Source organism: Lissotriton vulgaris, chromosome 2_2 (genome assembly GCF_964263255.1).
Source record: "Lissotriton vulgaris chromosome 2_2, aLisVul1.2, whole genome shotgun sequence".
In the NCBI taxonomy this organism is placed as follows: Eukaryota; Metazoa; Chordata; class Amphibia; order Caudata; family Salamandridae; genus Lissotriton; species Lissotriton vulgaris.
In genome coordinates, this window is record NC_141688.1 from 126,498,974 (window position 1) to 126,512,166 (window position 13,193).

At 43.7% G+C, this 13,193-nt stretch overlaps 1 protein-coding gene across 5 annotated transcripts in view; it reads left to right on the forward strand.

Moving 5' to 3' along the window:
- LOC147729139 (mucosa-associated lymphoid tissue lymphoma translocation protein 1-like) overlaps positions 1 to 13,193 on the forward strand; it is a 1,401,591-nt gene that overhangs the window by 327,085 nt on the left and 1,061,313 nt on the right. For all 5 annotated transcript variants that reach the window (XM_086959432.1, XM_086959437.1, XM_086959431.1 and 2 more), the window contains one exon: positions 12,834 to 12,942. In XM_086959432.1, coding sequence (XP_086815558.1) covers positions 12,933 to 12,942 — 10 coding nt within the window. In that variant the 5' untranslated portion in view covers positions 12,834 to 12,932. The remainder of the gene's footprint in view (positions 1 to 12,833; positions 12,943 to 13,193) is intronic.

Genomic DNA, 13,193 nt, shown 5'->3' on the forward strand with positions numbered 1-13,193 from the left:
TGCTTTTGTCGTCACTAGGGGCGTGACTCCACAATCCCAGCCGTCGGCCTTAAAGGAGCCGTATACATTCACCCCTGATGGCCATTCCGTGTCGGGGTCTCCGTCTTCCTCATGCCACGTAGAAGTCTGCGGCTGTTGAGACAAGACGCAAGGTGAAAGGGGGGTGGCGCACCACCAGTCTTTATATTCAGGTGTCTCTTGACAGTCAGCCCCGTGACACGATGTTAGGGACTGTTTGCAGTCGCTAACATCTTGGCACGCCACTTTGCATGTCATTAGTGATAAGTATCACTGACATGCAAAGCGGGGCCCAAGATGGTCGCTATCTCCTTTTAGCTGTCACTAACTGGTGTTAGCGACAGCTTGGTAATAGGGAGATAATTTTATCTCCGCTTTCATGGCTTTTAAAGCCAAAAAAGCGGAGATAAACCCCCTTGATAATATGCCCCACGATTCCTTGGGGGTTTCAGCTGACAGGGCTTGGTATTGTGTTACATGGTAATTTTTCCAGGAAACGTCAGAGGGTCGATGCATGGGGTTCTAGAAGAGGTGATAAACCATTTAAGCCTCATGAACAAGCGCATGGTCTTTTAAAGATTTGTGAAGTACTCGGGGCGGCGGTGTGTGTGTGCCCTCTTTCAGGAGCGGGCGGGGGGGCACTGCCAGCAACTTGCCAGGTCAGGTAGTGTTCAACACGTGCATCACCCTTTCTCTGCCTGCTATTGCGCTCCATGCTTCGGAAAGGTAAGAAAAAGAACGTGCATTTGAGTTTGAAATGTCCGATCCTGCAGCAGCACACTTCCAAAGCCCACACATGACAATAACCCGATTCAAGGCCCTATTCACCCGTTTTTAAAAAAATAGATAACACTCCGACAAAGTAAGATTATAAAACTTTATTAACTTTTAACTATAATGAACGGAACAAAAACTAAAAACATTTAAACATTTTTCAACTCAAAAAGCAACAATGGTTAGAAGCTGTCTTTTGTGCGAATAGTCCCAAGGCAGCACAACGTGCAGAGTTCTGGACGGCACCCAGGTGATGTCGCCTGGGTGCCGCACTGGTTTTGGGATCCTACAATGCAGTACAGAAAAACAGCGTGGGGCGTCCCGGGTGGTGCGGGGGGAGGCCTCGTCAGTAGCGGTCTGTTGTGCGAATAGTCCCAAGGCAGCAGAACGCGTTGAGATGTTGATGGGACTGTGTCCAGTGTCCCATGGCTGACACAACATGTACGACAGGCACCCAGGTGATGTCCAGTAAACTGCCGCACTGGTTTTGGTATCCTACAATGCTGCTCCGAAAATTGGCGTGCGGCGCCCCGGGGGGGGGGGGGGGGGCGTGGGGGAGGCGGCGTGAACGGGCCTCCCCAGGTGGCGGCCATCTAGCTGAGTTGCGCCCGCTCTTGCGGCTACAGCGTCTCGCTCACCATGTTGTTGAGTTGCTCCCACTCTTGCAGTGCAGCGATAGGCGGCCGCCACATGGCTCTTAAAATGGCGGACGGCTCCTCGGTTTTGGGCCTGGTCCACTGAAATGGCCCTGGGACACCTTGGAACTCGGACGCTTGCCTGCTAGGGCTTGGGCTCCATTCTCGAAAAGCGTCCCCTCAGCCGTGAAGATTCTACAAAAGACTTGGGGGCCCCCGACTCCCGCAGGCTTCCGGTGGGGAGCGGCTGCCATGATTGCTCGCGGAATGACCACGACGGAGCCACGAGATGGTGGTGCTCTCATGCTGACGCCAGCTTCAGTCTGAATGATCCAGAAACAAGGTGGGGCTTTCATCGTTTGGGAAAAAAAAATGTTCTAAACCAATGAAAAGTGTTATTTTTAGGTCATATGACCAAGCCTTCCATCTTTAGGAAACCAAAAGTAAAATGAACCAATGAAAAGTTTAATAAACAAGTCACATGACCTGTTATGCGGCATAGGGCTACAAAAAGCGTAGAAAATCCGTTGGCACGTGAGGCGGCGTCAGTAGCGGACCGATGTGCGAATAGGCCGAAGGCAGCACAACGCGCCGAGATTCGGATGGCACCGAGGTGGTGTCCAGCAAATTGCCGCACTGGTGTGGCCATCCTACAATGCTGCGCCGAAAGACGGCGTGTCCAGCTGAGTTTCTCCCGCTCTTGCGGTACAGTGACTCGAACGCGCCGAGATCCGGATGGCACCGAGGTGGTGTCCAGCAAATTGCCGCACTGGTGTGGCCATCCTACAATGCTGCGCCGAAAGACGGCGTGTCCAGCTGAGTTGCGGTCACTGTTGCGGTACAGTGACTCGAACGCGCCGAGATCCGGATGGCACCGAGGTGGTGTCCAGCAAATTGCCGCACTGGTGTGGCCATCCTACAATGCTGCGCCGAAAGATGGCGTGTCCAGCTGAGTTGCGGTCACTCTTGCGGTACAGCGAGTCGAACGCGCCGAGATCTGGATGGCCCCGATGTTGTGTCCAGCAAGTTGCCGCACTGGTGTGGCCATCCTACAATGCTGCACCGAAAGTCGGCGTGGGGTGCCCCGTTGGCTTATGAGGTGATGTCAGTAGTGGACCGATGTGTGAATAGGTCGGAACCAGCACAAGGCGCCAAGATCCGAATGGCAAGTCCTGGATGTTGAGTGCCTCAGTTGAGAGTTCTGAGCAGTGCTTGTAAGACTGTCTGAAGCTTATTTGCACCTGCTGCAGCTTCACTATTGCCCTGGTGTGGCCAAAGGTGGCACATGACATAGGCGGCCGGCTCCCGAGGTCCGGCGGAACTTTTTGCCTTTTCCTTTCTGCTTCTTTTCCTACAATCCGTTTCATCTGAAGACACGACTAGGTCCCTGAATGTGTGCAGGGGGACGCTATTGATTGAATGAAAATGGCGGCTTGACACAAAGCTGACTCAAGCGTTACTGTTGATGCTATACAGACAAAAATTGGTTTTCAGTTTGTACATTCTTCAGGTTTTTTTTTTCCATCCAAGTCTGATTGAGAGTTTGTAGAAAAATGGCTTCAGATTTTCCACATACTACTCTTCAACATTCTTCCTAAATGTAACAATGTGAAACTCACTAGGAGAACGGCTGTTTCTGTTTCCTTTCAAAATGCTGCCAACAATATTTTCTGAATGGAAGACATCATCTTGTAGCATAAAGGGCCGAAAGGGGTTCTGGTCTGGCCGATGTTTGGTGGAGACATTTTGACTATATGTTGGACCTGCCCGGCCTCGCCCAAAATGGCGCCGGTATAAATGGGACTCGTAACTCCTTGCCCGCAAATGTATATCTAGAAAATGTTATTGTAAGTGGCCCTGTCGTATTTTAATTACAAAATGTACGTCCACCGATTCCGCAACTGTTAGACACCTTTGTTCTTGCAACCTAATGGCCCGCTCGTTACGTTCTTCTACAGTGTAAATGTCTCCTCATCATATACGATTTCAGTTTGCTCCGTGGCCGGCCCACGTGGTTATAGGCCCGTATTTGTATACTGACATTTTCACAATAAAGGTTTTTAAAACAAAACACGGTAGTAGTATTTACATTGGTAAAGTTTTTACTTTTAGTCACTGTTTTCGAATCAGTAAAGGCAAGTGAAATAAAGTAGTCCAATTACATGACGGATAAAAGGTATAATATGTAGGAACGCAGTAAAGATAAATGCTTAAGGGCAGTTGTGTTTTTCATGTCTGCAATATAAAGTGATCGATAAGAATCTGATAATCAGGCGTATCGGCGACTAAGACAGCAGGCCGAATCTCTTTTACTCAACGGCTCCGTCATGGAAGGAAGAAACGCCCTTTTTCGAGAAAAAGGAATATATTGTACTTACAAGACAGTTGTAAATTTTCCGGGAAAGTACATTAGCCTGGAATATTATAACATATGTTTGAAAAAAAAATATTGTTCGAAAACAATAAAAAGCGTAATTTTTAGGTCATATGACCAAGCTTTTCATCATTAAATTAACAAAAGTAAAATGAACCAATGAAAAGTTTTATTAACAAGTCACATGACCTGTTATGCTTACGTTACGCGCTGCGCGCCGCGCCTCGGATCACTTCCGGGTGCGGTAACGCGACGTGTCATATAACGCATTACGCGACAACGTAGGTCAAGAATATAGTCAAAATGTCTTCACCAACCAGCGTTCGGAACACAACCCCTTTCAGCAGTCCAAAAAGTTCTGTTAAATGACAACAGAGGGGACAGGCAACAAGAACCATCAGTCAAAGAGGGGAGGGCAAGTTCTTCTCTTCCGGGTCATGTTGGGGCGCTACCGGAACTGATCGAATTGGTAGTCTACAGTGTTTCTGGATGTTTCAGACTAAAGCTGGCGTCAGCATGAGACCACTACCATCTCGTAGCTCCGTCGTGGCCATTCCACGAGCAATCATGGCAGCCGCTCCCCACCAGAAGCCTGCGGGAGTCGGAGGCCCCCAAGACTTTTGTAGAATCTTCACTGCTGAGGGGACGCTTTTCGAGAATGGGACCCAAGCCCTATCAGGGAAGCGTCCGAGTTCAAAGGTGTCCCAGGGCCATTTTAATGGACCAGGCCCAAAACCGAAGAGCCGGCCGCCATTTTGAGAGTCCTGTGGCAGCCGCCTATCGCTGCACCGCAAGAGTGGGCGCAATTCAGCTGGATGGTGAGCAAGACGCTGTAGCCGCAAGAGTGGGCGCAACTCAGCTGGATGGGACAAGGTTCAGAATTGAAGAGTCATCAAAAGGCAAAAAGTTCCGCCGGACCCCGGGAGCCGGCCGCCTATGTCGGGGGCGATCTCAGGCTACACCAGTGCTATAAGACTTGGGGAGGGTGTCGGAGCCAAGCGTCTTCTCCGAGTCCATGGCCATCACACCGCCCCTCAGGGGCCTCCGTCAAGCTGTTTAGGAAGGTAACTTATCACATTGTTTTCTAATGCAGTCAGGTCCACAAACGACACTCACTTACTTTGAGAATAGTGAAGCTGCAGTAGGTGGAAATAAGCTTCAGACAGTGTTACAAGCGCTGCTCAGAACTCTTAACTATGGCACCCAACATCCAGAACTTATGCCATTTGAGAATGGCAGTGACATCGAAGCAACTCAGGGACCAAAACCATTAACGTACTTTCACGTATGAAAATCTTACTTGGGGAGGGGGCAGGAGCGAAGCGCCCCCTCCCAGTCAGCGCCACCACACCGTATGTTGAAAATTTGAAGCCATCGTTCTACAAAGTCAACCAAACTTGGATTGAAAAATCTAGAAAAATGTACAAACTGAAAACCAGTTTTGGTCTGCATAGCATCAGTAGCAACGCTTGTGTCAGCTTTGTGTCAAGCCGCCATTTTGATTCAACAAAGCACAGGCATTGAAAAAGGCTCAAACTCAGAACTCTGAACTATGGCACCCAACATCCAGGAGCTTGCCATCCGGATCTTGGAGCCTTGTGCTGCTTTCGACCTATTCACACATCGGTCCACTACTGACATCATCTTATAAACCAACGTTATGTAAATAGTTTTTTAATAAAATGTTTTACCCTGTTTCTTTGCTGGTGTGTTGTCTATATTTTTAATATTTGCATAGGGTTTGTCGTTATTTTGTGCGGGATGGGTGATGGAGCCGAGCTGTCTTGCAGCCCTCATGGTGTGGAGCTCAGTTCATCTCACTATTTTCGTATTTCTCATGAAGGGTTGTTCCTAATATTTCTATTTTAGCGAGGTCAAAAAGAGATCCAATTAGTGGCCTACTGATTTTGCTCGATTACTTCTATTTTTTTACACGATTTTTCACTATCTGCAAAGACTAAACAGAGTATTGCGACTTTGTGCTTGTTTGTAAATAGAGAATGATCCAAAGAGAACCAATTCTAAAACAGTAAATGCTTGGACAACAATCAATCAAATGGAGAGACAAGCAGGCACAACGGATTACAACGGGGGTAAAGGCCTGCGTTAACTACCCTTCAGTATCTGCAAAGAGAGAGTACTACTAAGACAAAAGAGGGGAGGGGGGGGTGGTGCAGCGTTCAAAGCACATCAGCGTGCATAAATACGAAAATGTTTTTATCTATCACGTACTTGACATTTTAAAGCTTTTCATATTTGCTATTAAAAAACCAATGAAATTCACAGAAAAAACCATAGGTTATAGTGGATATATAGTTAGGAATTTGCATTTACAAAACCTTGAAAATTCAATGAAAAAACCATTGGTTTTAGGCCATATATAGTTAGGGATTTGCATTTACAAAACCTTATTTTACTCGCATAAAACCATTGAAATTCCATATATAGTTATAAGCGCTAACTATATATCGCGCACCCGCAATCCACTGCTGATGATGTCACATATTACATCATTCATGACATGGTTAGTGACATCACTGATGACATCACTGATGACATCTCAAATGACATCACTGATGACATCACTGAAAGCATCTCATTTGACATGACTGATAACATCACTGATGATATCATTCATGTGATAATACCATGAACCTCTTCAGACTCTAATATAACCTTAGATACAATCAGTGTAAACAGACAGTCACTCATCCCTGGAGTTACTCACACACCTAGTCAGTTATGCCAAAAATCAATCACACCTCCATTTTCTCAACTATACAGTTATACACACCTTACTTATTCAAACATATACTAACACATATTTAATTTACTCTCTTATACAATCTCTGATACATGTTCACAATGATCCATACAGCCACTCACACATTCACTAGCTCTTATGCACAGTTATTTATAGATGTCAACTCTCACATGTACATATGTACTTAATTTGACATGTAGCACTGAGATATCCATTCACTCACTAATACACTCATGCACAGTCAACCGCCCATACAGCTGTTTGCACATGCACTTTTGAATCTATACATATAGTGAATCAACTACTCACACATCTATGTACAGAGTCACACACCTCCCAGCCACCCATACACACACACACTCAGTTTCCCATACAAATACTTGGACAACCAATCAATAACCCATACAGTTACTCATATAGCTACTGATCAACATATGCAGCAGTTTGTAGAACAGATATAATGATGCACAAATTAAAACAGTTTAGTCACTAACCCATGCACTCAGTGAGACACATTTAATCACTCACTCAATCAGTCAGTCATGCACCTAGTAAATCCTTCATCCAGACACTTATATATCCACTCATTCTTCAATATGTAAAACATATTTTAACTTTACAGAAACATACAGTCACTGGATGTTGTAATCAGTGATGTCATCAGTGATGTCATTTGAGATGTCATCAGTGATGTCATCAGTGATGTCACTAACCATGTCATGAATGATGTAATATGTGACATCATCAGCAGTGGATTGCGGGTGCGCAATATATAGTTAGCGCTTATAACTATATATGGAATTTCAATGGTTTTATGCGAGTAAAATAAGGTTTTGTAAATGCAAATCCCTAACTATATATGGCCTAAAACCAATGGTTTTTTCATTGAATTTTCAAGGTTTTGTAAATGCAAATTCCTAACTATATATCCACTATAACCTATGGTTTTTTCTGTGAATATATATATATATATATATATATATATATATATATATATATATATATATATATATATATATATATATATATATATATATATATATATTACCTATTGGCGGTCGCCAGGAGGTAGTTATAGTTAGGATTGTTTTCCATAGGGAATCCGCAACATTCTATTGGGAATAGCTTTGGAGCCGGTTGAGGAATCTGCCTGAAATTTTCCTCAAATTTGCCTCGCTCCTTCCCTGAAAGTTTGGGGGGGATTCGTCAAGCGGGGGCCGAGAAAAAAGGGGGGTCCCAAAACGTGTTTGCCCCATGTTAATTTCAATAGGGCGGTTGGACTCACTTTTAGCCCGAACGGCTGAATGGATTTCCACCAAACTTGGCAAAATTGTAGGGACTGGTAGCCCGATGTTCCATTGCTATGTCTCAAGATATGTGCTCCAGTGGATTTTGAGTAATTTAGGTAAAAAATATATATATCTATAAGCTCGCCCCGGTAAGCGCACCGGGGCACGCACCAGCGCGCTAGGCAAGTTCGCACGCGGAAAGCTGACTGACTCTCGGGTGTCTGTCAACATTCCAAACAGTCGGAGCGGCCGCCATCTTGTGTCTCGGTAGGATCGAGACACAAGAGCTAGCAAAAACAAAGGGGGAAATGACCAAAAGGGGGCAGGGTAGACCCCCCATACCTCTTAGGTTTGATGTGGGGGCCATAAAAGGGTCCCGCGGGGCAAAAAAAATATTTATTTTTTTCGATTTGCGCGGGGGGAGCGCCCGGTACGCGCACCGGGGAGTGAACCGGGGAGCGTACCATGGGGAAAAAAGAATGACAGATTTTTTTAAAAATGTAGCATTTTTTGATAAATTGAAGGTAGTTCTAAAAAGAACTGTTTTTGTATTATTTTTGTTGTTTTATATTTGTTTTATTGTTTTTTGGAACATTTTGTACTTTTTTTGGCTTTTATGAACAATTAAAAAAAAAATGTGTTATTTTTATGGGGACAAACAAAAAACAGGGAATTGTAAACGGCTCAACTGGAGCAAAAAAAATCAGGAAAAAATTAAGGTTTTTTGGGCAATTGTGGGTGTCACCAGCACGGTTGATGAGTTTAATGCTTTGCTCACCATAGGTAATTGTTTTTGCACAAAATAGACAAACGATTTTGTATTGTCCAAACTGGGTTTGTATGTTTGGGACCATCTCCCTTGTCTCTGGACCCGATGGAGTGGGTTGCTTACTTTGGGAGGTGCTGGGAGAAGATTGGGGAGGGTTTCTGGTCATTTCTCGGACCTCTGCCGCAGCATAGTTGTTAGGGTGCCGGTGTTGCATGTGGCGAATCATGGTGTTATTGCCAAAAGAGTACTTTTTGTTAGGGTTCCCTATGGAAAGTACAGTGCCACAGATTAGACAAGTAACCTTTGGCGCATTTACTTTCTTGAGGTCCTTTGGGATTGAAAAAACCTCCCAGATAATGTGCTTCTTTGGCTTATATGGGGTAGTATCTTCAGGCAGAACCTCCTCCTCCTCCTCCTCCTCCTCCTCCTCCTCTTCTTCATCTCCACCACTGTGGTGTTGTGGTGGTCCTTGTGGTGGTGGTGGTGGTGGTGGCTGAGATGCTCCTGCTGCTGCTGCTACAGTAGCCATTTTTCAGTACAAATTGTTACTAATAGATTTCCAAACAGGTCTTCCTCAGTCAAAGGACAAAGTGAGAATAAGGAAAAAAGGTGGGGGCTTTCATCATTTGGAAAACAAAACTGTCCTGAACCAATGAAAAGTGTTATTTTCAGGTCATATGACCCGGGCTTTCATCATTTGGAAAACAAAACTGTCTTGAACCAATGAAAAGTGTTATTTTTAGGTCACATGACCCGACGCGCTTACGCTACGCGCCCCGGGTCGCGCCCTGACGCGCTTATGCTACGCACCCCGGGGCAGAGCGCTTACGTAGCGCGATCGTATGCGCTCGAGTGCTTCCGGGTGCGCTCACGCCGTGCGTATCACGTGGACGCGGCTACGCGATACGTCACGATGATGTTTTCATTCGCGGCAATAGCGCTAACGGGACGCTCACCGGTACGCGCACCGGGGCGCGCCGCAAGACTGCACTTTCCGGTGCGCTCACTGGTACGCGCACCGGGAGCGCTCCAGAGCAAAAAAAAAACATGAACAATATACATAAAGAAAATAGTATTACATAAATATACAATATAGGATTCATTATAAAAAATATTAAATTTCATAGTTATTGTAATTTGCTATTAAAAAACCTTTGAAATTCACTGAAAAGAACATAGGTTTGAGGCCCTATATATAGTTAGGAATTAGCATTTAAAAAATCTATGAAATTCACTGAAAAAACCATAGGTTTCACACCAGTTATAGTTAGGAATTAGCATTTAAAAAACCTTTGAAATTCACTGAAAAAACCATAAGTTTCACACCAGTTATAGATAGGAATTAGCATTTAAAAAACCTATTAAATTCACTGAAAAAAACATAGGTTTCACACCAGTTATAGTTAGGAATTAGCATTTAAAAAACCTTTGAAATTCGCTGAAAAAACCATAGGTTTCACACCAGATATAGTTAGGAATTAGCATTTAAAAAACCTATTAAATTCACTGAAAAAACCATAGGTTTCACACCAGTTATAGTTAGCTGGAGATTTTACTGACATAAAACCATTGAAATTCCCACGTTATAGTTACTTGGACTCACTATAACTTGCGCGCCTGCAATGCACTGCTGATGATGTCACATATTACATCACTCATGACAAGGTCAGTGACATCACTCATGACATAACTGATGACACCATCCTTGTGACATAGTGACAGACCTCCTTTCAGTGTAATGTAACCCTTGAAACACATATTCAAAAATAGAAACTAACATTTTCAAAAAAATGGAGATACCCATACCAGTTGCAACAACCAATTCAGTAATTCCACCATCTATCTACACATCCACTCATTCACCAACAGTTCTTTATAGTCACTCATACATATACTCACTCATCATATGTAGTGATACACCTATACATCCTGTTACACACCAATAGTCATCCAAAAGTTACTCACACACATACTCACACATGCAAATAACCTATTGAACATTCATTTTTTTGCATATACAACTAAACACACACTACCAGCTTACTTCTAAGGAAACTTACACATACTTACTCTCTTAAACAATCACTTATAGAAAGACATACTTATTTAAACAGGAACTCTTACAATCTCTCACTCTCACATATACTCACTTATATACATCAATACTCACATATACTAGCTTAAAACATATGTTGTTACTAATAAAGACAATAGTGAGACAGTCATTCACTCACTAATACATACATATACACACTCATCCACCCATACAGTCCTGCACATATGCTGTCTTCAAAACACATACAAATAGTGAGTCAGTCACCAACCCATGCAGCCACTTATACACAAAGTGAAACACTGATACATATATTTCAATATTTAAAAGTTACTCACTAATATGGAGAATGTGGAGAAGTGTGGCTCACTGGTTAGAGCAGGCAGACCCTGAAGCAGAGGTCAGACCCGGGACCAGGGTTCAATTCCCGACGCGGCAGGGTCTTGAGCTCAATGTCCACGGACTCGATAATTCTCGCTTCGGTGCCTGACCTAATCATGGGTTCACACTCTGCAACTCTGGGCATTAAGCTTGCTTAATCTCCACAACGGCCCCCCGCGGCGGGATGCCTGGCTTTCACCTTGGGGATGCCCGTTAGGGGCTATCTCACAGGGAAAAGCCAGGACGGGTTCCCAAGGCAAGCGCCGAGATGCCTCCGGGTAGTCGAGCGCTATATAAGAACATACAAAAAAAAAAAAATATATGTATTCACTAAGATACACTTAATAAGCCAGTTAACCAATCAATTAAAAAAAAATCCATTTACACACTTATTTAAACATTTATTCTTCCATCGACCTTTACATATACATAAATAAAACATATTTATTTTTCAGAAAGACACACATTCACTAAAAACATTACATTACATTTAAAATGACATTAGTGATGTCCTCAGTGATGTCATTTGAGATGTCATCAGTGATGTCATCAGTGATGTCACTGACCATGTCATGAGTGATGTAATATGTGACGTCATCAGCAGTGCATTGCAGGCGCGCAAGTTATAGTGAGTCCAACTAACTATAACGTGGGAATTTCAATGGTTTTATGTCAGTAAAACTTCCAGCTAACTATAACTGGTGTGAAACCTATGGTTTTTTCAGTGAATTTAATAGGTTTTTAAATGCTAATTCCTAACTATAACTGGTGTGAAACCTGTGATTTTTTCAGTGAATATATATATATATATATATATATATATATATGCGCTCAACGAATTATTATTATTGTCTCTGGGTACTGATTTGATCAATGCACGGGTGCATAGCTCCGAGGGTCGTCATCGGTAAAGGATGGTTCCAGTGTTCTAGTAATCTGCTGGTCTGTGTGGCCTGTGTGCCCGATGGAAAGGAGAAGGAGAGAGGTGGGAAGGGAAGAGGGGGGTGGAACTTAGGGATGGGGGAGGAGCGGGGGTAAGCGCAAAAAAGGGGGGTACGCGGAGGGTAGGGTCCGGGCACGGGGAAGAAAGAGGGGAGTAATGGGGGCGAGGGGGTCTGAAGCTCGGAGCCTTGTCTTAGGCTGTCCGTTGCACTCGGAGAGGGTGCCAAGAAGGGCGAGGTGGGGGAGGGGGAGAATACTTATTTTCTGCCATCTGGCTAGGCCACACCCCAATGCTTTGAATTTAATTGTAGAAAGATTTGTAATCATGTCTGTGTATTATCAGTGTGGAGGATGGCACCGGTATACACCTAGAGAAATATAGGGGCATACGTAGGAAACCACTAGTGGATCAATGGCAAGAAGTAACAGAGAGCTTCCTAACAGTAGAGACAGAGAGTGTTAGCAAAGTATGCAAACAGCGCAGCACACGCGCAGAGGCTGCCACTCAAGTAAGAACACCCAAGGTGGACATACTTCAGAGCTGAACTACACAAATCCCGTTTGAACTCCTATGCAGAGGTGCACTTAACACTGCATGCCGTATACTACAGCATGACACATGTACTTTATACATACTGGCATGGATCAGTTGTAGAAGTTGAATGAAAATGTAATGACTTGCTTTTCAAGCTCTAAAAATTGGGCCCTCACCCGGAATAAATATTTGTAATTTTTATCTGATGCAAGGGAAAATGTTTAAGTAAAAAATGTTTAAATAAATGTGTGTATGTTTATTCTCACATATGACTGTTGTTACTGTGTTTAACTCCTCAGAATGTTGATGTATCTATCGCTTACTGGATTAGTATGCCAGCCAGAGGAAGGAAAATATTATGATGCTCATGTCATGTTGGGTTAGCTGATGACCAAGCCATGCTAAGAGGTAAATGTCTGTTTTATATATATAGCACAGGTTGTGGACTTTTTTGTTTAAAAAAATCTACTTTCCAATGGGCGAAAAGCAACGTAAATCTACTTGTTCTGAAAAAAGGTCTCCTTGTCACCCCTAATCCCTATATCAGTAATAAAGACTGTCACGAAAACGTAGTAGGTATTTGTTTTAATAAAACTAACCATAAAACATAATTATGCTTCCAAAAAAATGCTCGAAAAAAACTTGATTTACTTTGAAAA